The sequence below is a fragment of the Papio anubis genome, chromosome 1 (genome assembly GCF_008728515.1).
Source record: "Papio anubis isolate 15944 chromosome 1, Panubis1.0, whole genome shotgun sequence".
NCBI classification, from domain to species: domain Eukaryota; kingdom Metazoa; phylum Chordata; class Mammalia; order Primates; family Cercopithecidae; genus Papio; species Papio anubis.
The window spans coordinates 21,661,581-21,685,902 of NC_044976.1; the positions used below are offsets into that span (position 1 = coordinate 21,661,581).

The 24,322-nt window shown below is 49.3% G+C and overlaps 1 protein-coding gene across 2 annotated transcripts in view; it reads right to left on the reverse strand.

The window, feature by feature from the left end:
* ASAP3 (ArfGAP with SH3 domain, ankyrin repeat and PH domain 3) overlaps positions 1–23,891 on the reverse strand; it is a 56,240-nt gene extending 32,349 nt beyond the window's left edge. For both annotated transcript variants that reach the window (XM_031665314.1, XM_031665313.1), the window contains exon 1: positions 23,634–23,891. In XM_031665314.1, coding sequence (XP_031521174.1) covers positions 23,634–23,762 — 129 coding nt within the window. In that variant the 5' untranslated portion in view covers positions 23,763–23,891. The remainder of the gene's footprint in view (positions 1–23,633) is intronic.
* Between the last annotated feature and the right edge of the window lie 431 nt (positions 23,892–24,322).

Below are 24,322 nucleotides of genomic sequence, written 5' to 3' on the forward strand. Positions count from 1 at the left end.
GCAGCCTCGGCCTACTTATCCGTAGACTTCTTTAGTATGAAAGAGAAATCTCTTATTTGAGCCACTGTTATACTGGGTATTCTGCCACTTGTAGCTGAAACTAGTTTTAACCAGTACAGGGAGACAAGTCACCCGAATCATTCAGAGACTGTTTTTATTTTTATTTTTATTTTTTTGAGAAGGAGTCTTACTGTGTCACCCAGGCTGGAGTGCAGTGGTGCCATCTCCGCTCACTGCAAGCTCCGCCTTCCAGGTTCCGCCATTCTCCTGCCTCAGCCTCCTGAGGTAGCTGGGACTACAAGCGCCCGCCACCATGCCTGGCTACTTTTTTGTATTTTTTAGTAGAGACTGGGCTTCACCATGTTAGCCAGGATGGTCTGGATCTCCTGACCTCGTGATCCGCCCACCTCGGCCTCCCAAAGTGCTGGGATTACAGGTGTGAGCCACCGCACCCAGCCACAGACTTTTTTTTGATGCCCTTGTCAGACAGACATCTATCAGGAAACGGCTTCCCAGCCAGATACCCTTCCCGTCCCTAATCCTCTTGGCTGCCAAGTTCACGTGGCTGTTTAGTCATTCAACTAGTTATTGAGTGCCCACTACACCCTGTGTAAAAAAGACACAATCTCGGCCGGGCACAGTGGCTCACGCCTGTAATCCCAGTACTTTGGGAGGCCAAGGCTGGTGGATCACAAAGTCAAGAGATCGAGACCATCCTGGCTAACATGGTGAAACCCCATCTCTACTAAAAATACAAAAAAATTAGCCGGCGTGGTGGCATGTGCCTGTAGTCCCAGCTACTCGGGAGGCAGAGGCAGGAGAATAGCTTGAACCCGGGAGGCAGAGGCTGCAGTGAGCCAAGATTGCGCCATTGTACCCCAGCCAGGGGGACAGTGCCAGACTCCGTCTCAAAAAAAAAAAAAAAAGACACAATCTCAGCTCTCAAGAACATCATCGTTGAAGGGAAGAAAAAGCCATTACAGGCCAGGCGAGTGGCTCACGCCTGTAATCCCAGCACTTTGGGAGGCTGAGGTGGGTGGATCACGAGGTCAGGAGATCGAGACCATCCTGACTAACACGGTGAAACCCCGTCTCTACTAAAAATACAAACAATTAGCCAGGTGTGGTGGCGGGCACCTGTAGTCCCAGCTACTGAGGAGGCTGAGGCAAGAGAATGGTGTGAACCCAGGAGGCAGAGCTTGCAGTGAGCTGAGATTGCACCACTGCACTCCAGCCTGGGTGACACAGCGAGATTCTGCCTCAAAAAAAAAAAAAAAAAAAGAAAAGAAAAGAAAAAAAGAAAAAGCCATTATAAGCAGACACTTATGCAATGTGATGAGGGCTATGATGGAAGGTTCCTGGGAGTCCAGGGAAAACAGAGCCATGTCTGCTTTGAAGGAATGGGGAAGGCTTCCCTTAAGCTGTGATGCTTAACTCTGGCCCCTGGACAGGCAGAAAAGAGACTAAAGAGACTGCACTGTGAGGTAGAGGGGAGGGAACACTTGGTATAAATGGTAGGACTGCCAGGAAGGCTTGCTCTGGGAAGAATAGGCAAGCAGAGGAACATAGTTCCTCCATTCATTCATTCATTTCAACAAGCATTTCTTGGTGACTGTTTCAGCCAGGCATGGTGCCAGATGGTGGGGACACATAAGACATGGCCCCTTCCTTCAAGAGACCCACAGACTTCAGAACATACAAGTGCCCAAAGGGAGCATGAAAAGGGAAAAGTTCTAATGACTCCTTTCTCAAGAAAATATCTGAAAATCATTCACACTGGGGTATAAATGACTGACAACATCTATCCCGTGGTGTAATGGGGCTCAAAGATTTAAGCTAAAGAAATGCAGGGGTTTTTTTTAATCCACTCATCTGCAGACCAATAAAAAAAATTAGTTTTAAGGAGACAATTCTGATAGTAGCCTGGGGAAAGATATTGTGGGGAAAGGCAGAGAGGTTTCCAGAATGCTGTGATGAGTCAGTAGCTAAGATTCTAGCCCTAGCCTCTCCGAAATTATCTCCTTGGGTGATATTAGCCCAGTTAGTTTTCTAAACTTCCTCTCTTTAAAACTTTTTTTTTTTTTTTTTTTTTTTTTTTTTGAGATGGAATCTCGCCCTGTCACCCAGGCTGGAGTGCAATGGTGCAATCTCGGCTCACTGCAACCTCCACCTCCCGCCACCATGCCCGGCTACTTTTTTGTATCTTTAATAGAGATGGGGTTTCACCATGTTGGCCAGGCTGGTCTCAAACTCCTGAACTCGTGATCCGCCGGCCTCGGCCTCCCAAAGTGCTGGGATTACAGATGGAAAAAATCCATTCTCTGCTTAACTCACAGAATTACTGTGAGGCTTAATGAGATCACAAACATGGCAGCATGTGGCAAGGCTTGAGGCATTTGGAAAACATGAGCATGGTTCTTACTGTGGTTTGTTTTCTGCCTCTGTGTGAGATCAGCCCTCATTCCCCATGAAACTGGAGAGATTAAGGAAAAGCCGGGTGTGGTGGCTCCCTCCTATCATCCCAGCACTTTGGGAGGCCAAGGTGAGAGGATCGCTTGAGCCCAGGAGTTCAAGATCAGCCTCGGTAACAAAGTGAGACCCCATCTATACCAAAAAAAAAAAATTTTTTTTTTTTTTTCGAGACAGAGTCTCTCTCTCTTGCCCAGGTTGGAGTGCAGTGGTGTGATCTCGGCTCACTGCAACCTCCGCTTCCCAGGTTCAAGCGATTCTCCTGCCTCAGCCTCCTAAGTAGCTGGGATTACATGCGTCCGCCACTGTGCCCGGCTAATTTTTGATATTTTTAGTAGAGACAGGGTTTCACCATGTTGGCCAGGCTAGTCTCGAACTCCTGACCTCAAGTGATCCTCCTGCCTTGGCCTCCCAAAGTGCTGGGATTACAGGCGTGAGCCACTGCACCCGACCATCTACAAAAAATTAAAAAAGAAAAAAATTAGCCAAGTGCTGTGACACACACCTGTAGTCCTAGCTATTTGGGAGGCTAAGGTGGGAGGATCCCTTGAGCCCAGGAATTCGAGGTTGCAGAAAGCTATAATCATGCCACTGCACTCCAGCCTGAGTGACAGAATGAGACCCTGTCTTAAAAAAAAAAAAAAAAAAAAAAAAAAAAAAAATCAGCCTCTAGGTTCAGGTGGGCCCATTTAATCCCTATAGTCAGCGATTCTCAAGGTGGGGGCCCTCAACCAGCAGCAGCATCACCCAGGAACTTGTTAGAAAAGCAAATTCTCCAGCTGAATCAGAAAATCTGTGGGTGAGGTCCAGCAATCTGCAGTTTAACAAGCCTTCCAGGTGATTCTAATGCATGCTAAAGTTTGGGCATTTACTGTTCTAATTCTCTTCAGAGATGCAGTACATCATCATTGCTAAAAGTATGGGGCTGTCCCCAAACTACCTGGATTTGAATTCCAGCTCCACCAGGTACCTGAGGTGACTTCTCAGTCCCTCAATTTCCCCATTCATAAAATGAAGATGATAATGTTGCCTACCACATAAGGTTGTTGGGGAGATTAAGTAAATTCTGTAGGTAAAGTGGTTAGAATACTGTCTACTATTTGATAACTAAAAATGTCATCTACTTCAAAATTAAATTGAATTTGGTTTAGGAATTTCTCAAGTTTCATTGAATTAATTAAAGATATCTCCCCACACTCCCAACTCCATGTTGATCCTCATCAGCAAGCCGTGAAGAACCACAGGTGGAGAGGGACCACAGCAGACCTCCACCGCCAGGCAGGGAGAGTGCAAGCAGTATGTCCCAAGTGCCTGCTCTGTGCAGCCTCATTACTTGTCACTATCCTGGCCACTCTTTGAGGAAGGCATTGCCATTCCCATTTTAAAGATGAAGCTGTCAGGGGGAGGAACATGTCCAAGTCACATAGTGATGAACAGTGGCAGAGCTGTAACTTTTTCTTTTTTCTTTTTCCTTTTTTTTTTTTTTTTTGAGACAGAGTCTTACTCTGTCACCCAGGCTAGAGTGCAGACACATGATCTCAGCTCACTGCCACCTCTGCCTCCTGGGTTCAAGCAAGCCTCCTGCCTCAGCCTTCTGAGTAGCTGGGATTACAGGCATGTGCCACCATGCCCAGCTAATTTTTGTATTTTTAGTAGAGACAGGGTTTCACCATCTTGGCGAGGCTGATCTCCAACTCCTGACCTCAGGTGTTCCACCTGCCTTGGCCTCCCAAAATGCTGGGATTATAGGTGTGAGCCACTGCACCTGGCCCAGAGTTATAATTTAAACCCAGGACTAGCCAAATCCAGGGCCAATGTTCTTTCCCCATCTCCAAGCTGCCCCACAAAGGTTAGGGGGCACAGCTTCTTTGATCCTGGGACTGGATCTGCCTTCAAACCTAAATCCCAATTCCACTACTATGCCATATTCCCTCACTATTCCCTCAGTCTTAGGAGAGGGAGAAGGTGGGGCACAGAGGGAGATCTGTCCAAGGAAAACAAGGTTGACAGCAATGGTGAGGCCCCGAATACAAACACTCTAAAGGATATCCTACTGAAAAGAAAACGAATTTGTTCAGGCTGGCCTCAGAGAGGATTCCCAGGACTGAGAGGTGGAAGTTAGGGAGACAGAAACAGATTTCAGCTCAAACAGGGGACATTCCTAAGGAAGAAGAGGCCACCCCTGAAGGGAGTGAGCTCCCTGTCACTTGAAGTATTCAAATACTTTAGGTGCTAGAGAGTGATTCAGACACTGGATTTTGGATTAGAATGGACAGCTATTTAGATTTCATTCAAAGCTAAGAGTCAATGGATCCATGCAAGAGCCTGGCAGGCACTGGGCAAAGGTGGCTGAAACACGTCTGAGTTTAAGAGACACGTCTGAGCTTGGAAAGCCCACTGGAGTCCTTCGGGCAGCCTACCCTGGCTGGCCCTAGACAAGGCCTAAATTCCAGCTGCTGGCACTGCCCTTTGTGTCCCCTACCCTACCCTGATCCCAACACACACACACACAGACACACAGACACACACACACACACACACACACACACATACACACACCATGCTCTGGCTCCCTGGTTTGTGTTCTCTGCAGGCAAAAGACCACAGATGGCAGCACTAGGCCATGCCCAGCTGCCCTGCCTAGAAGGGCCTTCTGCATGCCCCCCTCCTGGGTCAGGATTCATCAATAGGACCCATTCTTCATTCCCATGGTTTATCAGAGCCAGCCGTGGTTACCAAGGCAACTCAGCCAAGGGGGCAGAGCTGCTAGAGCTAAGGCCTTGGGAGATACAGATTACATTTCACCATTAGACATTCATTCCTTTGGACCATTATAATACAGTGCATAGGCATCACTTCTGTGTCATCCCATGACCATTACAGCCATTATGATTATGATTATGATTATTACTATTATTTTGAGATGAAATCTCACTCTGCAGCCCAGGCTGGAGTGTATTGGCACGATCTCAGTTCACTACAACCTCCACCTCCCAAGTTCAAGCGATTATTCTGCCTCAGCCTCCAGAGTAGCTGGGATTACAGGCATGCATGCACCACTGCACCTGGCTATGTTTTTGTAGTAGAAATGGGGGTTTCACCATGTTGGCCAGGCTGGTCTTGAACTCCCAACCTCAGGTAATCCGTCCACCTCAGCCTCCCAAAGTGGTAGGTCTACAGGTGTGAGCCACCTCACCCGGCCCATTACAGTCATTATTATTATTATTATTGAGATGGAGTCTCGCTCTGTCTCTGTCACCCAGGCTGGAGTGCACTAGCATGATCTCAGCTCACTGCAAGCTCCGCCTCCCATGTTCACACCATTTTCCTCTCCTCCCAAGGAGCTGGGACTACAGGTGCCCGCCACCATGCCTGGCTAATTTTTTTGTATTTTTAGTAGAGATGGGTGTTTCACCGTGTTAGCCAGGATGGTCTCCATCTCCTGACCTCGTGATCTGCCCAGCTCGGCCTCCCAAAGTACTGGGATTACATGTGTGAGCCACCACGCCCAGCCCATTACAGCCATTATTAATCGATCACAGTATTTTCCCCACTGACTGTGGGTTTGGTTCATCATTCTGTTAACATAACAGTAGCTCCTACTAATTAAACTAGAGTTGGTACAGGAAATGAAAAACATTTTCTATCTTTGCTTTGGACTATGGTGTTGTTCCTTAAGAGGTAAAGTCACAGAATATTAGAGATTATCTAACATTACCTCCTCATTTTACAGACTGCAAAATAAAGGCTCAGGTGAGTTTCTTGCCCCAGGTTTCACTAGAAATGCAAACAAACTAAGGAACAAATACAAACTAGGCCGGCGTGGGGGCTCATGTCTGTAATCCCAGCACTTTGGGAGGCAGAGGCAGGTGGATCACGAGGTCAGGAGTTCAAGACCACCCTGGCCAAGATAGTGAAACTCCGTCTCTATTAAAAATACAAAAAAATTAGCCGGGTGTGGTGGCAGGCGCCTGTAGTCCCGGCTACTCAGGAGGCTGAGGCAGAGAACTGCTTGAACCCAGGAGGCGGAGGTTGCAGTGAGCCAAGATCACACCATTGCACTCCAGCCTGGGTGACAGAGCGAGACTCTGTTTCAAAAAAAAAAAAGGAAAAAAAATGCAAACTAAAACTTGTATCAAGCTTTGCAGTTTGTAAGGGAGTTTGACATCCACCATTTAACACACACAGCATCTTAAAAGGGCAGTCATCGTTTTTGTTCCCATCTGGCTGATGAGTCAGTGAGGCACAGAACAGTGAAGATCATTGCCTGAACTCACACAGCCAAAACGTGGACCTGGGAACTAAACTGTTAAGACTCTAACTCCCTTGTTCATTTCCAGGCAATGGACCCAGACCCTGGAGGTCCACGGTGTTACTAGCAGGACCCTTTGAAGCTACACTTATCATGAGCACTACCAACGAGAATAAAAATGTTTCACGGCCGGGCGCGGTGGCTCAAGCCTGTAATCCCAGCACTTGGGGAGGTCGAGACGGGCAGATCACGAGGTCAGGAGATCGAGACCATCCTGGCTAACACGATGAAACCCCGTCTCTACTAAAAAATACAAAAAACTAGCCAGGCGAGGTGGCAGGCGCCTGTAGTCCCAGCTACTCGGGAGGCTGAGGCAGGAGAATGGCATGAACCCGGGAGGCGGAGCTTGCAGTGAGCTGAGATCTGGCCACTGCACTCCAGCCTGGGCGATGGAGCGAGACTCCGTCTCAAAAAAAAAAAAAAATGTTTCACAAATTAGTCTGACCACATTCCAAATATATGCAACTCTATGATCAATAAGACACAGAACTCTTTAAAAGCATTCCTGAATTCACGGTAGCTTTTTGTTCTTTCCCGTATTTTTCAATCAGTCAATACTAACAGTATAAGTGATGTGGGAAGATCAATGAAACCCCAACGCTAAAAAGGAGTTTTCCTGTGAGGTGGCTGAATCCTGGCTCTTTGGTCTTTGACTCCAATGTCCGCAAAGATGATTAAATTATATGTACTACATATTAAACGTGATCCTAAAAATACAATGTTTGGTCGGGCGTGGTGGCTCACGCCTGTAATCCCAGCACTTTGGGAGGCCAAGGCGGGCATATCACGAGGTCAGGAGTTTGAGACCATCCTTGCCAACATGGTGAAACCCAGACTCTACTAAAAATACAAAAATTAGCTGGGTGTGGTGGCATGTGCCTGTAGTTCCAGCTACTCAGGAGGCTGAGGCAGGAGAATCGCTTGAACCCAGGAAGTGGAGCTTGCAGTGAGCCAAGGTCACACCACTGCACTCCAGCCTGGGAGACAGAGTGAGACTCCGTCTCAAAAAAAAAAAAAAAAAATACAATATCTTAATGAACAAACCAAGTTACACTTAAAGTATTTAATAAAATGATAAATAAAGTACAAAAAAAAAAAAAAAAAACAACCCAGGGCTTCTCACTTCCAGATCCAATTACCAATTTACAGAAAATGCAGGCCAAGTGTGGTGACTCCTGCCTGTAATTCCAGCACTTTGGGGAGCCTAAGTGGGTGGATTGCTTGAGCCCATGAGTTTGAGATCAGCCTGGGCAACATGGCGAAACCCTGTCTCTACAAAAAATACAAAACAATTTGCCAGGCGTGGTGGCACACACCTGTAGTCCCAGCCACTTGGGAAGCTAAGGTAGGGTATCACTTGAGCCCAGGAGGTCAAGGCTGCAGTGAGCTCTGATTGCACTACTGCACTCCAGCCTGAGCAACAGAACAAGACCCTATCTCAAAAATAATAATAACAATAATAATAAATACATAAACTCAAACCCAGGCAGTTGGGCTCCAGAGTCCATGCTTTTAACCAAACCTCTAGGTTTTATTCTATAAATGATGGGGTGCTCCTAAAGGGTTCTGAACAGGAGGGCAGTTACTTGGTAATTCTCAACATAGAAAGTTTAACTCCAGGGCTTGGCTGCAGATCCATGTTCAAGCGGGACAAAGAGGGTTCAGCCGTGTCCCCCAGGCATGACAGGGTGATGGGAACACAGCCAGGCCCTGGCCTGGAGCAGATCACCCAACAGGAAGGACTCCCATTCCAAGCTCCCAGCTTGAGTCTATTATCAGCATGAATTCACCTACCTACCGCCCCACTCACTGACTGCTCACTTTGGGACAGGCACTTTATGTTTGTTACCTGGCCTATTCCTCCCAACAACTCTGTGAGGTAGTTATTATCCTCCCCATCTTCCAGATGAGGAAACTCAGGCTGGGGTAGGTTAGGCAGTTTGCTCAAGGTCATGTACCAAGTTCTAAGAAGCACAGAGGGGCGGGCACGGTGGCTCACGCCTGTAATCCCAGCACTTTGGGAGGCTGAGGCGGGTGGATCACGAGGTCAGGAGATCGAGACAATCCCGGCTAACACGGTGAAACCCCGTCTCTACTAAAAATACAAAAAATTAGCCAGGCGTGGTGGCGGGAGCCTGTAGTCCCAGCTACTCGGGAAGCTGAGGCAGGAGAATAGTGTGAACCCGGGAGGCAGAGCTTGCAGTGAGCCGAGATTGCGCCACTACACTCCAGCCTGGGAGACACAGCGAGACTCCATCTCAAAAAAAAAGCGCAGAGAACTCTGCCTCCAGAGCCCTTTCTTGCTATCACACTAAAGCAAACTACAAGCTAAATCCTCTCTCTCTGAGCCCCAGTTATCTCTGTAAGGATTGCTGTGAAAACAAATTGAGATAATGTTTTCTCTAATGGTGGACGCCAGGCATCTTCAGAGGAGCCGCAGAAACACTCTGCGAGAACAGCCTTCTACTGCATATAGAACAAGGTCGTGAGACCAAGAGCCCTGAACTGGAAAGTGCTGAATTTTAGGGTTGTCTCTGCCATTAAGCCCTCTGTGTGCCTCTGAGCAAGTGCCTTCCTCCTTCTATGCCTCAGTTTCCTCATCTGTCCAATTTTGAGCTAACAGACATGAGCTCTAAATCCCCTTCCAGGCCAAAGCACTGGGATGCAATTGAGGTCAGTCATACCCTACAAGGCTGCTCCAACCTCAGCCGCCAGCAGGAGCGAGCAAAAGATTCCAAATGGTTTTCCTCTGGATCAGCCCCCACTCCAGCACCTGAGAGTCCAGGCTGGGGCAGAAGGAGGTGCCAGAGGAGGGCAGTGCTCTTCCCAGCTATCCCTCTGCCTCATCCATGCAAAGGTGGCCCTTGGCCCTGCTTGCCACCCCACAGCCTCTGCGGTGACTACACCGCAAGGCCTGGGAGCCAGGACCCAGAGCCAGCCCCAGCCCTGCCCCTGTCCCACAGTGTGACCTGGCCAGTCTCCTTCCCACCCTGAGCCTCTGACTCCTCTTCTGGAATGAAGGGTTTGGGTGGTGACAAGGAAGGCTCCTGTCTGCTCTGACATTTATTATTTCAGGATCCTTTGGCCTCTTGCTGTTTTCCTTCCTGCACTGCTGGAGCCCGTGACTGGCCGTGCGCCCCCTGGTCAGGCCTCTGCAGACGTCTTCCTAGCCTGGGCACTTGTCCAGCCTCACCAGCTCAGCCTTACAGGCTGCCCCTTGTGGGGTGGTGGGAAGCAGGGAGGAAGAGGGGTTGCAGGAAGGGAGCCACACCCTCAATATATGCTGAGGCCTCTGCAAACCCCAAGTTTCCTGGCTGGGATTGTCCTCAGGAGATTGCTTGGCGGTGATGAGCTAAGAGAACAAGAACTTTGCTGGACTAACTGCCAAAGGTTTCTACCCGACCCCTGGCCCCAAGCCCTGAATTCCACCCAGCCCTGGGGAAGAACCTGGCCTGCCCTCTTGGACAGAGCAACAAACGGTACTTCCCACCTTCTGGGTTCCCTTTTTGGCCAGGATTAATCCCTTCCTGCCCCCCACTTGGACTTGCTATCCATCACTGATCCCTTAAAACCAGCCCTATGGAACTCTTGGCAATTTCCTAAATATGCCAAACTGTTTCCAGTCATCAGACCTTTGCTCATGCTGCTCCCTCTGCCCCATTCTGTCTAGTAAACACTTCATCTTTCCCAACTCAACTTACAGGTCACCCCCTCCCACCACAACAGAACTGATCCTGCCTGCCTTTATTCCGTCCTGTGCCCACTACAGGCTTTCATTAGAGCATCCAGGCCCTTATTTGCCATACATGTCTGATCTCTATGGGGCTGAAAACTCCAGAAAGGCAGGGAATGGCTCATTTACCTTTGTATCTGCAGCACTCAACACAGGCTCAGGATATGGGTGTTAATAAGCACGTGTGGAATGAATGAATGAATGATTAAATGTATGAATACTTATTAGCAAGGCCCAATGGCAATACAGAAAATAGAGCAAGGGTTAAGGACTCCAGCTTTCAAGTCGTACTGTCCTGAAGTCCAAATTCTGGTTCTAGTCCTCGTAGCTGTGTGACATGAGGCAAGTGACACAGCTTCTCTGACAGATGTTCCCCATCTGTCAAATGGCATAATAACAGCATCTATCTAATCAGGCTGAACTCAGTCAGGCATTTAAGCACATGGCCCAGCATATGACACACAGAAAGGGCTTCACGGTAGCTATTCCTGCCCAGCAGACACCTTCTGTGTATCCAAATAACTGGACAGGCCCTGTGTTATGATGTGTTAATATCTGAAAAATGCTTACAACACTGCCCGGTGTGTTTATTATTCCTATTTTTATTGCTTTTTAACACAACCCAGACAACATGGATGAACCTTGAAAACATTATGCAACTGAAAGAGATCAGACACAAAAGGCCACATATAGTAGGATTTCATTCACGTGAACTGTCCAGAATAGGTAAAGCCATAGAGATGGAAAGTTGCCGGGGGCCGGGTGAAAGGGAGTGGAGAGTAACTACTAATCAATACAGGGTTTCTTTTTGGGGTGATGGAAATGTTCTGGAATTACATAGTGGTGATGACTGCACAACACTGTGACTATACTTAAGGCCACCGAATTGTACATTTTAAAATGGCTGAGTTTTCTGTTATGTGAATTTTATCTGAATGAGAAGAAATCTCCCTAGAAGCAACCTAAGGGATTATAGGGTGCAGCCAGGACTGAGAACTGCTAGGTAGCCTCTCAGCAAACATTTTGTTTTGTTTTTGTAGAGACAGGGTCTTTCTTTGTTGCCCAGGGTGGTCTCAAACTCCTGGCTTCAAGTGATCCTCCCACCTTGGCCTCCCACAGTGCTGGGATTACAGGTATGAGCCACTGCACTGGCCTCAGCAAATGTTTGACAAAGAAATGAACAGAAGGCAGAGAGCAAAGGGCAGAGCTGAGGGAAGACCCTGCCTTGTCCAAAATCAGGCTCAGCTGTTCATTCCCCAACACCTCCAATGTATACAAGGTTTCCCTTTTTGCTCTGGTGCCAGGACCGCACAGATAATCTCAACACTCACTCATGGTAATTACCTCATCCCTATTGCAATTACTTTCCTCTTTTCTCTGTATGCTTCCTGATCTCTTTAACTACCCTGTGTGCAGGTGTACTTGTGTTTACAGTAAGAGGGAATTTTTAAAAATTACTAAGTACCTGTTAGGTGCTAGGCATATGCTTGCTAGATTTTTTATGTGTTATTCCCTCAAACAAACCCATAAGACAGTTATCATCATCCCTAATTCACAGATCAGAAAACCAAGATTCAGAAAGGTTAAGTCATTTGCCCAAAGTCACATAGCCAATAGGAATTGAAACCCAAGTCTGTCTGACTTTAGTTACTGGACTCTCGCCACAGACCTCAGCCACATCCCTGTAAGCTACAGGCTGTCAATCAGCTTTTCACTGGCAGAATCCTCCCACCGAGAAGGGGACCTTGTCTGGATCTCTCCATGCCCTCAGAGCCTGCCTTTGTACACCACAGGCGTTGAGTAAATATGGCTTAATGGATTACCAACCTTCAGTGGGCATGCAATAGCTCACCACAATAGTTTTCACCCCGACTGCCCATCAGTTACCTGGGAACTTCTGAACTGCACGCTTGCCCAGGCCTCGCCCTTGGGAGATTCTGATTCAGTGGGTCTGGGTGTAGCCCGCGGCAGCTGAGATTCTTAAAAGCTCTTTCAAGGTCTAAAACCAGTCAAGTGAGAGAACCTTCAGCAGCTGTTCCCAGCTCAGCCTCCCATGCCCTCTAAAGCACCTCCTGTGACGTTGGTGAGGTGGAATCACAGTTTTCCCAGGGCCCTGCCCTAGAGTCACAGAAGCCACTCACTGTGCCCCTGTGGGTCTCACTCCCTCATCTGCCCTGGGCCCAAGTTCTAGGTCCATCAAAGGGACTCTCTAGCAGCATCTTGTCTGCGAATGATATGATCAAGTCGCCTTCAGGGAAAGCATGTTCCTTCTGCTCTGACCTAAAGTTACAGTTTCTGCCTCCAAATCTGCCTGAGTCATCTGTCTCCTTGCACCTCAGTGACCAGAAACAGCTGAACACTAGGCAAGGAAGTGAGTACAAAAAAAGACAAATTTGGGGAGAGAAGGAGACTTTGAGAGACAGGCTCAAGGCTGACAACTCTGGGAAGACCCTTGGCCCCCTGTGCAGAGGCTGTTGGTAGGGAGGAGGCTGGCTCAGTGGAGTTGGGTCCCCAGTCCATCCTAGAAAACCCTGTTGATCCCAGGGCCCTAGCCACACCCTATGTCTCTGCTTCCCTTCTCGGGAGAACTTCGCATCTGCCCCCTCCTCAAATCAGTCCAGGCTGGTGTGGAGGCGAAAATGGCATTAAATCTGCTCTTTTTTTTTTTCTTTTTCTTTCTTTCTTTTTTTTTTTTTGAGATGGAGTCTTGTTGTGTCTGCAGTGGCACGATCTCGGCTCACTGCAACATCCATCTCCCGGGTTCAAGCAATTCTCCTGCCTCAGCCTCCTGAGTAGCTGGGATTACAGGTGCCCGCCACCATGCCTGGCTAATTTTTGTATTTTTAATAGAGATGGGGTTTTGCCATGTTGGCCAGGTTGGTCTCGAACTCCTGACCTCAGGTGATCCACCCACCTCAGCCCTCCAAAGTATTCGGATTACAGGCGTGAGCCATAAATCTGCTCTTAAGGTTCCCAATGACCTCCATGTCGCCAAAGCCAGAGGCTGTGTCTCTGTCATTGTCTTATTTTACCTCTGGGCATCTGGACAGCATCTAACAGACTCGAGCACCCCTTCTCCTCAGAACACTTCTCTCCTGGCTTCTGAGGCACAGCACTGTCTTATTTCCTTCCTTCCCCACTGGCAGCCCGTTCTTGGTCTCCTTTATTAATTCCTCTTCCTATCCCAATCTCTTGATACTGAGGGTCCCCAGAGCTTGGGCCTGGGCCTTCTTCACTCCTCTCTCTAGGTGATCTTGTCCATTCCACAGCTTTATTTATTTTTTATTTTTTTATTTTTTTGAGACACAGTCTTGCCCTTTCATCCCGGCTGGAGTGCAGTGGCGCAATCTTGGCTCACTGCAACCTCCACCTCCCAGGTTCAAGCGATTCTCCTACCTCAGCCTCTGAGTAGCTGGGATTACAGGTGCGTGCCACCACACCCGGCTAATTTTTTGCATTTTTAGTGAGATGGGGTTTCACCATGTTGGCCAGGCTGGTCTCAAACTCCTGACCTCAAGTGATCCCCCTGCCTCAGCCTCCCAAAGTGCTGGGATTACGGGTGTGGGCCACCACGCCCAGCCCCCACAGCTTTAAGTACTAGTTCAAGCAATGGATGCAAATGTGATTCAGGCAGCACCTGCATGGGAATTTCCAGGGTGCTGGTTTAAATGCAGATTCCCAGACAGTCCCACAAGCTGGCAAACCTGCTGTCAAGTACATCCGTCATTGTGTGCCAGTCTGGCAGCTGACCTCCTTCTTATGTCTGGGGACTTCCTTGCTGCACAAGTCTTGGCAGAGTTCACCTCCTATGAAAGCTGAAAACAACAAATTCTTGCTTTTCCAGCCTCCCTTACACCTAAGCTAAACCAATCGGAAGCCCTCATTACAGTTTGAATCAGGAGCACAGTGGAAGATCCATTCCAATGCTGGTGGCAACAGCAGCAATGGTGCCTAGTGTCCAGGGGACAGTGACACAGCAATGGCATTTAGTGTGTGGCAGCAGTGTCTTGCCAAACTGGCTCGGTGGCATGATTTTGGCTGAGATCCTGCCTGCTACCCAGCCCCAGTTTTCCAACTTCCCAGAAATTCTGTGAGCTACTGAACATTCCCTTTCAGTGCAGCCCTTTTCTGCTTAAATCAGCTCAGGATGGTTTCTCTTGCTTGCCATAAAAAGCCTAAGATACCTCCACTGAATCATACTCTCTGGGAATGATGCCAGGTGATTCTGACACAGATGCAAGTTTGAAACCCACTGTCTCGATGCTGACAGCTCTCAAATGTGTATCTCCAGCCTGCTCCTTTGAATTCCAAACTCACATATTGCCTTCTTGACATCTCCACTTGGATGTCTCAAGACCTATAAAGATATAGAATTATTGGCCAGGCGCAAGTGGCTTGTGCTTGTAACCCTAACACTTTGGGAGGCCAAGGCAGGAGGATCACTTAAGCCCAAGAGTTTGAGACCAGCGTAAGCAACACAGTGAGACCTCATCTTTACCAAAAGAAAAAACAAATTAGCATGGATGTGGTGGCATGTGCCTATGGAAGCGGGAGGATTGCTTAAGCCCAGGAATTCAAGGCTGTGGTGAGCTATGATTGCACCACTGCATTCCAGCCTGGGCAAAAGAAGGAGACCCTGTCTCTAAAACACAAAAAATTTTTTAAAAAATAGAATTCTTGTTTTCTCCCAAACCTGTTCCCCTGCCAGATTTCCCCTTCTCGGTATATGGCACCCTTCCATCAGAAATTTAAGGCTGGGCACAGTGGCTCACACTTGTAATCCCAGCACTTTGAGAGGCTGAGGCGGGCGGATCATTTGAGGTCAGGAGTTTGAGATCAGCCTGGCCAACATGGTGAAACCCTGTCTCTATTAAAAATACAAAAATTAGCTGGGTGTGGTGGTGGGCACCTGTAGTCCCAGCTACTTGGGAGGCTGAGGCAGGAAAATCACTTGAACCCCGGAGGTGGAGGTTGCAGTAAGCCAAGATGGTGCCACTGGACTCCAGCCTGGGCAACAGAGTGAGACTCCATCCCAATCAAACAAAAAAAAAAAAAAAAGAAAAAGAAAAAAAGAAATGTGGGACCCAGTCTTGAGCACTGCCCACATGTACTACATCAACAAATCTTGACTGCTTATAAAACACTTCTACAATCTGTGCTCTTCTCTCCTCCTCCACCAACCACAACCCTATCCACACCACCATCATCTCTTCCCTAAGTAACTGCATGGCCTCCTTGGGTCCTCTCCTGGCCCTTCCAATCTAGTCTCCACACAACAACTGATACGATCTTTCTAAAATATAAACTGGATTATGTTGCTTGCCTGTATATGAAATAAAACTTAAACTCGCTACCAGGGCCATCAAACTTGAATATGACCTCGCCACCGCCACCCGAACTCAGCCAGTGCCACCCTTCCCTTTGCCCACCTCAGTGCTTTTGCCCCTTGGGCCCCCTTTCAGGGTCACATATATTTCAGCTTCTTTACTGCCTCAGGGCCTTTGCCAGATGTCCCCTCCATCTGGAGCACCCCCATACCATTATTCTCTACGAATGCTCCTTTTTAGTTTTTTTTCCTTTCATTTGTTATTCAACCAATATTTTCTGAAAACACACTATGGTTCTATGGTAAATACTAGGGACACAAGAGTGAGATTAGTTTATATCCTCATAGAAGTCAAAATCTATTGACAAATCAGATCTTAATAAAATAATTTTTTGCGGGGGGGACAGAGTCTTGCTCTGCTACCCAGGCTGGAGTGCAATGGTGCGATCTGGGCTCACTGCAACCTCTACCTCCCGGGTTCAAGCAATTCTTGTGCCTCAGCCACCTGAGTAGCTGGGATTACAGGCACATGCCACCACACCCGGCTAATTTTTGTACTTTTAGTAGAGACGGGGTTTCACCATGTTGGCCAGGTTGGTCTCGAACTCCTGACCTCAGGTGATCCACCTGCCTTGGGGAGGCTGAGGCAGCAGAATCACTTGAACCCGGGAGATGGAGGTTGCAGTGAGCCGAGATCGCGCCACCGCACTCCAGCCTGGGTGACAGAGCGAGACTCCGCCTCAAAAAAAAAAAAAAAAAGAAGGTAAAACTGATGATCCTTGGTGATGAGGGGCACAAGGGTGGAGGTGAGAGGTCATACCACTCATTGTGAAAAGAATGCTGGAAGGGAGCCTGGAGGAAAGTCAGAAGTGTGGTCAAGTATGCAGTGGCACATGAGGATCTGGGCTACAGGTACAAATGTGTGAGTCACCTGGAGATGAGAGGTAACTAAGGCCACATGTGTGGACGAGATTCCCTGAAGAGATGAGGACCCAGAACAAACCTCAAGGAAGGCCTTGACAAGGAGGATGAGTCTTCGTGCCACTTAGTACAATGAGCAATTTCTGACTTATTTGTTCTTTTTGTTTGTTTTGTTTTGTTTTGGAGACAGGATCTTGCTCTATCGCCCAGGCTAGAGTGCAGTGGCACCATCAGAGTTCACTGCAGCCTCAACCTCCTGGGCTCCAGTGATCCTCTCACCTTGGCCTCCCAAAGTGCTGGCATTACAGGCATAAGCCACTGCACCTGGTTGTGACTTGTTTGCCTGCTTACTGTCAGGCTTTGCCAGAAGACTGTAAGGTCCACAGGGCAGGGACTGTATCTCTTTAACTGAGCGATGCATCTGCCCAGTGCCTCACACAGGGCCTGGCATGGAGCAGGCAGGGCCAACCTCATCCATTCCTTGAGCAACATGATTGGGTCCACTTGTCCCCACTGCCCAACAAAAAGTCAGAATGCTCAATTGGCATTCAAGACCCTCCAAGTCTTGCTGCACCCCCTTAGCATTCTAATCTCATCTTTTAAATCTTTTAAACCCCTATACCCGGCTGGGCGCAGTGGCTCATGCCTATAATCCCAGCACTTTGGGAAGCAGAGGCAGGTGGATCACCTGAGGTCAGGAGTTCGAGACTAGCCTGGCCAACATGGCAAAACCCCTCTCTACTGAAAGTACAAAAATTAGCCAGGCATGGTGGCGAGTGCCTGTAATCCCAGCTACTCGGGAGGCTGAGGCAGGAAAATCCTTGAATCCCAGCTTGAACCCGGGAGGTGGAGGTTGCAGTGAGCCCAGATTGTGCCATTGCACTCCAGCCTGGATGACAAGAGTGAAACTCTGTCTTTTTTTTTTTTTTTGAAACTCTGTCTTAAAACAAAACAAAACAAAACAAAACAAAAACAAACTCCAGCCGGGTACAGTGGCTCACACCTGTAATCCCAGCACTTTGGGCGGCCGAGGTGAGCGGATCATGAGGTCAGGAGAACAAGACCATCCTGGCTAACACGGTGAACCCGTCTCTACTAAAAATACAAAACATTATCCGAGCGTGGTGGTGGGCACCTGTAGTCCCAGCTACTCGGGAAGCTGAGGCAGAAGAATGGTGTGAACCTGGGAGACGGAGCTTGCAGTGAGCTGAGATCACACCACCGCACTCCAGCCTGCGTGACAGAGCGAGACTCCGTCTTGAAAAAATAAAAATAAAAATAAAAAATAAAAAACCTCCTGTACCTGAGTTTTCTAAACGGGTTCTTCTATACCTGAGCGTATGCATAAATGAGCTAAACCAGGGAGGTACAGAACAGGATGGGCAAGGCACCTCCCCCTGGAACCTGGACTGTGTGAAACAAAGAGGACTCGCCATAGATACTTCTGAGGGGACTTTCCAGGCTGCACCCCTCTTCTCTGAGAAGTGCCCCCTCCCACACCGTAGGTCTCAATGGCCATGTTTACCCTGCCTGTCACTTTCCCTCCATGACCTCTGGTGATGAAACCAGGGGTGGAGACCCAGCTACTGGAACCAATCCAGAAGCTGGGCCGGGCTGTCAACCTTTGCCAGGAACTTGGAAGTGGGACATGAGACTGGCTCAATCTTGTGTCCGGTTACCTTTAGACACTGGCCCAGTGAGGTCACGTGAGCATGGGGGCTGTGCTTTGGGGCCTGTGTGATGATGAATGAGCAAAAGCACTGATCAGATGTGCAGAGAGAAGCAGAGGCAGGAAAGAACAAGAATGATGAAGCAGCTGCCTTAGTTCCTGACAACTTCCCAGCCTCCAGCTCCAGGCCCTGGAGAGGTGTACTTTTACCTCTCGCTCTTCAGTCCCATGAGGCACATCTAATTCTTTAAAGCCAATTCCCCTCAATCTTCTTGCCTGATGATCAAAAAACAAACAAACAAATTTCCCTCCAACAGAAACCAGCTTGACAGGGTTTATGTTTCTTGCAAACAATCTCTAAGATTACACAATTTTAACACTAAAATACATATTACAAAGCAAACTGTAAAATTCACAAGAATATTAAAAATTAAGAAGGAAATCCTTTCTAAAACAAGATTCAAAAAAGCAAAAGTCACAAAGGAAAAGTAAAATGTGACTCCAAAACAATTTAAACTGTGCATTATAAGACCTGATACCAGTTTAGGTAAACATTCCCCCAGCCACTCCCATTCCCCCACTGATAATATATTTTCCATGAGAACATACATTGGGAAGCATGTACATTTCCATAGCAATTACCTCTGGGGAGAATATAGGGATTGAGATAGTTGTTCATAGGCCTTGTCCGTTACGTTTTAAATTTCTTATTAAAAATTATGCCCTGGCCGAGCATGATGGCTCACGCCTGTAATCCTAACATTTTCAGAGGCCGAGGTGGACAGATCGCTTGAGCCCAGGAGTTCAAGACCAGCCAGGCAACGTGCTGAAACCCCATCCCTACAAAAAATACAAAAATTAACCAGGCACACCAGGTGTGGTGGCTCACGCCTGTAACCCTAGCACTTTGGGAGGCCGAGGCGGGTAGGTCATGATTGAGACCATCCTGGCTAACACAATGAAACCTCGTCTCTACAAAAAAAAAAAAAATACACACAAAAAATTAACCAGGCATGGTGGCACGTGCCTGTAGTCCCAGCTACTCGGGAGACTGAGGCAGGAGAATCACTTGAACCCAGGAGGCGGAGGTTGCAGTGAGCCAAGATTGCACCATTGCACTCCAGCCTGGGCTACACAGTGAAACTCCGTCTCAAAAAAAAAAAAAAAAAAATTAACCAGGCGCCTGTAATCCTAGCTACTCAGGAGGCTGAGGTGGGAAAATCACCTGAGCCCGGGAGGCTGAGGCTGTGATAAGTCATGATTGTGCCACTGCACTCCAGCCTGGGTGACAGAGTAAGACCCTGTCTCAAAAAATAAAATAATAATAAATTGTGCTGCTTGTCAAATTAAAATTTTATTTTTAAATTTCAAAAAATATATACAAAACAAGCCTTTGAAGACCTCCTATTTGTGGCAGACTGCTTCATCTGACACCTACTCAGGGGGCGGGTGTGTGTCCACTAGCAGTTTGAGGCACACAAAATAGTATGAATTCGGGCCGGGCGCGGTGGCTCAAGCCTGTAATCCCAGCACTTTGGGAGGCCGAGACGGGCGGATCACGAGGTCAGGAGATCAAGACCATCCTGGCTAACATGGTGAAACCCCGTCTCTACTAAAAATACAAGAAAATTAGCCGGGCGAGGTGGCGGGCGCCTGTAGTCCCAGCTACTTGGGAGGCTGAGGCAGGAGAATGGCGTGAACCCGGGGGGGCGGAGCTTGCAGTGAGCCGAGATCGCGCCACTGCACTCCAGCCTGGGGCACAGAGCAAGACTCCGTCTCAAAAAAAAAAAAAAATAAAAATAAAAATAAAATAGTATGAATTCTTAGCTTTGGTCAAAATGGCTTACTTGGTTCCCAATATGCACTCTTCCCACCAGTCTCTGAAATCACCCCCTTGTCCTCTCGCTAAATGGGGTTCATCTATCCTTCCACCTGGAAGTATCACCTCCTCCAGGAACTTCTCCCACATTGCACGAGTCCTTACTGCTCTCTCCCTCTCCTGCTCTACTTGCCTCTTATGGCATTCACTGTACCCTTCTCTGGGGACTCAGGACAAACTCCTGGGGTTCTTACTGATCTCCCTGTAACAGGCTGCTTCTCCCTTGTCAGTCAGCACATCAAAGCAGCATCTTTATGTCCTTAGCATACTTTATGTCCGTTGAGATGGCACAGAGAGCTGGCCAGAGCCCAGGCAGAGCACAGCAGAGTCAGAGAGACCCACTATGTGACACAGGGCAGCTGCCTTCACTGCCCTAGGCCCGGTTTCACCTGTTGTTGTGAATATCAATGACATCATGGGCATAAAGGGGCCCAAGACAGGAAGAGGCTGGTTGACGTAATGACTATCTTAACATACTCCCTCACAGTTGCACGCTGTTTCATAATTTAACACAAAAAACTTTAACAACCCAGTAAGCTAAGCAGGGAGTGATTAAGAGATCCATTTTAAGGATAAAATAACGAGGTTCAGAGAAGTTACACAGGGAGGACAGACAGATGGACTTTAAAAGGCAAGAGAACAGGACCAGGGGTAAAACATGTGGGTAGAAATGCTAACTTTCCCACTATCCAGCTGCAGGAGCTTGGACAAGTCTCTTGGCCTCTCTGGACTTCAGTTTCTCCATCTTATCTGGGAGACTTTCTAGCTGGTCTCTATCTTGAAAGGGTCCCTCAACCCTGACATTCTAGTTTCCTGTGATCTGCCCAGGGTCCTTCCCAGGAGGACTGTACAAAAGGGCTGCAAGTCCCAGGACAGGGTCCCTAGTTACCCCCAGGAAACCAGCCAGAACTGGAAGACTTGACTTAAGAATCAGTTGCATTTTGATTCGGTCAAGTAGAGCTTCAAGCCTGGGGGTGGGTTAGTCATGCCCAGAACTGGGGGAAAAAATTGCAGCATCAAACTACATGTAAACACAATGTAATCGCAAAATATAAATGCAAATGCAAAACCAAACAGGAAACCTCAGGGAAGTCTAATCCAAAGGTCAGACTCTAACTTTTGGGGCCCTGAAATGCTGAAGAGAAAACCTGTGTTTGGGGGCCACAAGCCTTTTTGTTGGAACCTCTGCGTGCACCAAACCAAAAATCTGAAGGCAAAGGAGTATGGGTTTTGTCTTGCCTGAACTGGGGCAAAGCTGAGCCCTGAACAGAGCCTGCTGCGGCCTCTAGACCCATTCTAAGGGCCCCTCCCCAACACACACAGTGCTGACACTTACACTTACATAAATGGGCATTTCTGTCCATGGATAAGGTTCATATTGGAGCCCCTTCTCCTGCTCTAAGACTCTAATGAACAACCTGGGCAGAAGGATGAACCATGAAACCCCTAAGAATGCAGACGGCACTGAGCTCTTCTGAGTCGTGAAATGCAAGGCTATGAAGACAAACCTCAGGAAGCTCTCCAAAGGATGGGCTGGACAGCAGTGTTTCCCTGTGAGCCCCACAGTAAAATATAACCCACATCCACAGGCAGTAGACTCCAAGCTACTGGCTCTGCCCAAGGAAGGAAGCCAAAGTTGACCGGCTGCTTGTTTTAATAAAACATGTACTCCTACTATGTGCCAAGTAGTAGGCTAGGCTCCGTGAGACAAATGAGACATGGCTAGGCTCTGTGAGACAAATGAAGACAAAGGAGACCCAATCACTGTCTAAAGAGATCTGCCAATTAAACTGATAATAATCATTCCATTTATCAAGAAGCACGGGCCAGCGCAGTGGCTCACGCCTATAATCCTAACACTTTGAGCGGCCAAGGCGGATAGATTGCCTGAGCTCAGGAGTTCAAGAACAGCCTGACCAACATGGTGAAACCCTGTCTCTACTAAAAATACAAATATTAGCCGGGTGTGGTGGCGGGTGCCTGTAATTCCAGCCGCTTGGGAGGCTGAGGAATGAAAACTGCTTGAACCCGGGAGGCAGAGATTGCAGTCAGCCGAGATCGCACCACTGCACTCCAGCCTGAGAGACGAAGCGAGACTCTGTCTCTAAAAAAAAAGATGCTTGCTTTATATGCATTGTCTCATGTGAGGTACACATTATTACCCCCATTCCACAGATGACAGAACAGGTCACATGCCCACGTTCACCCAAATGGCAAACTGCAGAGCCATCGTCTGAAAAAAGGTCTGCCTTCCCCAAAGTCAATGCTCCTTCCACAATCCTCTATCACCCTTACAAAGTGATACAACCAGACTCCGAGATGGAGGGCCAGCCTGCCAAGAGAGAAGAGAAGGAGAGATTTCCCGACACTGGTGCAGGGTGTTATGAACTACTGAGCTTTGTATCTGCCCCACAGTGGGTGCCTAGTACACTTAGGGTGAAGGGTGGAAGGGTTGCTGAGGTCCAAAATGCCACCCAAATTCAGGGCATCCTTTGGATGGGGAGCTGTAAAAATTCAGGGCATCGTTTGGATGGGGAGCTGTAAAAACACATTATCCTTTGGATGGGGAGCTGTAAAAACACATTATTCTCCGTTGGACCAAGGCCACGGGGTGTCCTAGAATATTCCTTGCAGAGGAGCTGGGGAAAGTTGCGGCAGGTTCGGAGAAGAGGAATGGAAGGAACTCCGAAGAGCATGGGAATGGGGTGGGGCAGCCTGCAAGGCCGAAAGAAAAGGCCTGGGACGCTTTGCTAGGAAAGACAAAGAGGAGAGGGGAGGGGAGAGGAGACGATAAACTTGCCAACAGCCGGGCCAAGGTGAACCCCGGCTCCTGGCGCCTTCCCATCCGCATTCATTCCACAAACGCGGGCCAAATCTCCGAACCAGCCGCAAGGGGGAGAGGGCCTCCTTGCAGCCCGGGGAAAGAAAGTTCAGGACTGAGGCGGGAAGCCTGCTTCTCAGAAGAGGAGTGACTCGGGGGTCACACTTGTGGGGCTCCGAAGATGAAAACGCAAACTGCGGCTGGAAGGCGCTAGGCAAACACATATGTGATGAGGCGGTCACGCGGGGCACTTGGGGTACGTCCCCCGATCTGTGGAGTCTGTCATCGAAGTGACCTCGAGGCCCCCCAAAACGGTCCCTTGGGCCTCTCCCCGCCTCGACGGTAAGGACGCAGCTGTTGGAGATGCGCTCTGTCCTCCCAGACCTAGGGAGGGGGCAAGTTTCGAGGCGCGGTGAAGGGCCGTCGCAGCTCGGGTCACGCCTGTGGAGGTCAAAGCCAGGCCCGGCGCCGACCCCCGACCCCTCCCGCCTCGGCCCCCTTACCTCCTCCCGCGCCAGCGCCGCCCCCCGGCACCGGGGCATCTTGGCCGCGAAGGCAGCGGCCCCAGCCGGGGAGCTGAGGTCTTCCGCGGTGACGGCCAGGAACTCGGCGACGCTGAACTGCTCAGGCATGGCGGGCGCGGGCGTGGGGCTGCCGGAGCGGGGCGCGGGGGGCACTGCGCTGCTCCGCGCTCAGCCGGCCTCACTGCCTGCCGGGGGCGCCGTCCCGGCCTCCGCACGCCCCGCCCCTCCTCAGGCCCCGCCCCCGCCCCTCCAGCCGCTCTCCGATCCTCAGCTGGGACGGCCCCGCCCCCGGCCCTTCGCCGGCCTCCATGGCCACAGTGCGGGCCCCGGCCCCAGTCCCCGCTCCGCGCCGCCTCAGGCCGCACCCCCGGGCCCTCGCCAGCCCCCTCGGCTCCGCCCCCAGCCCCTCACGGCCTCAGACCCCGCCCCCTGGCTCGATGCCCCGCCCCTGGCCTCAGTCGAAACTCCTCCGCCTTCCCCCATCCCTGCCCCTCCACGGCACAGTCTCCTTTCATCCGCTCTGGGTCTTCCAAATCCTCCTCCCTCGCACCGCCCAGGCTGCCCCATCTCCGCACCCAGTCTTAGAGCCCCCTGCCTCTTCCTCCCTCCTCTGCTGATTCGTTCCGAGTTCCCCATGACCTCGCCCCTTCTGCCCTATCCAAACCCAC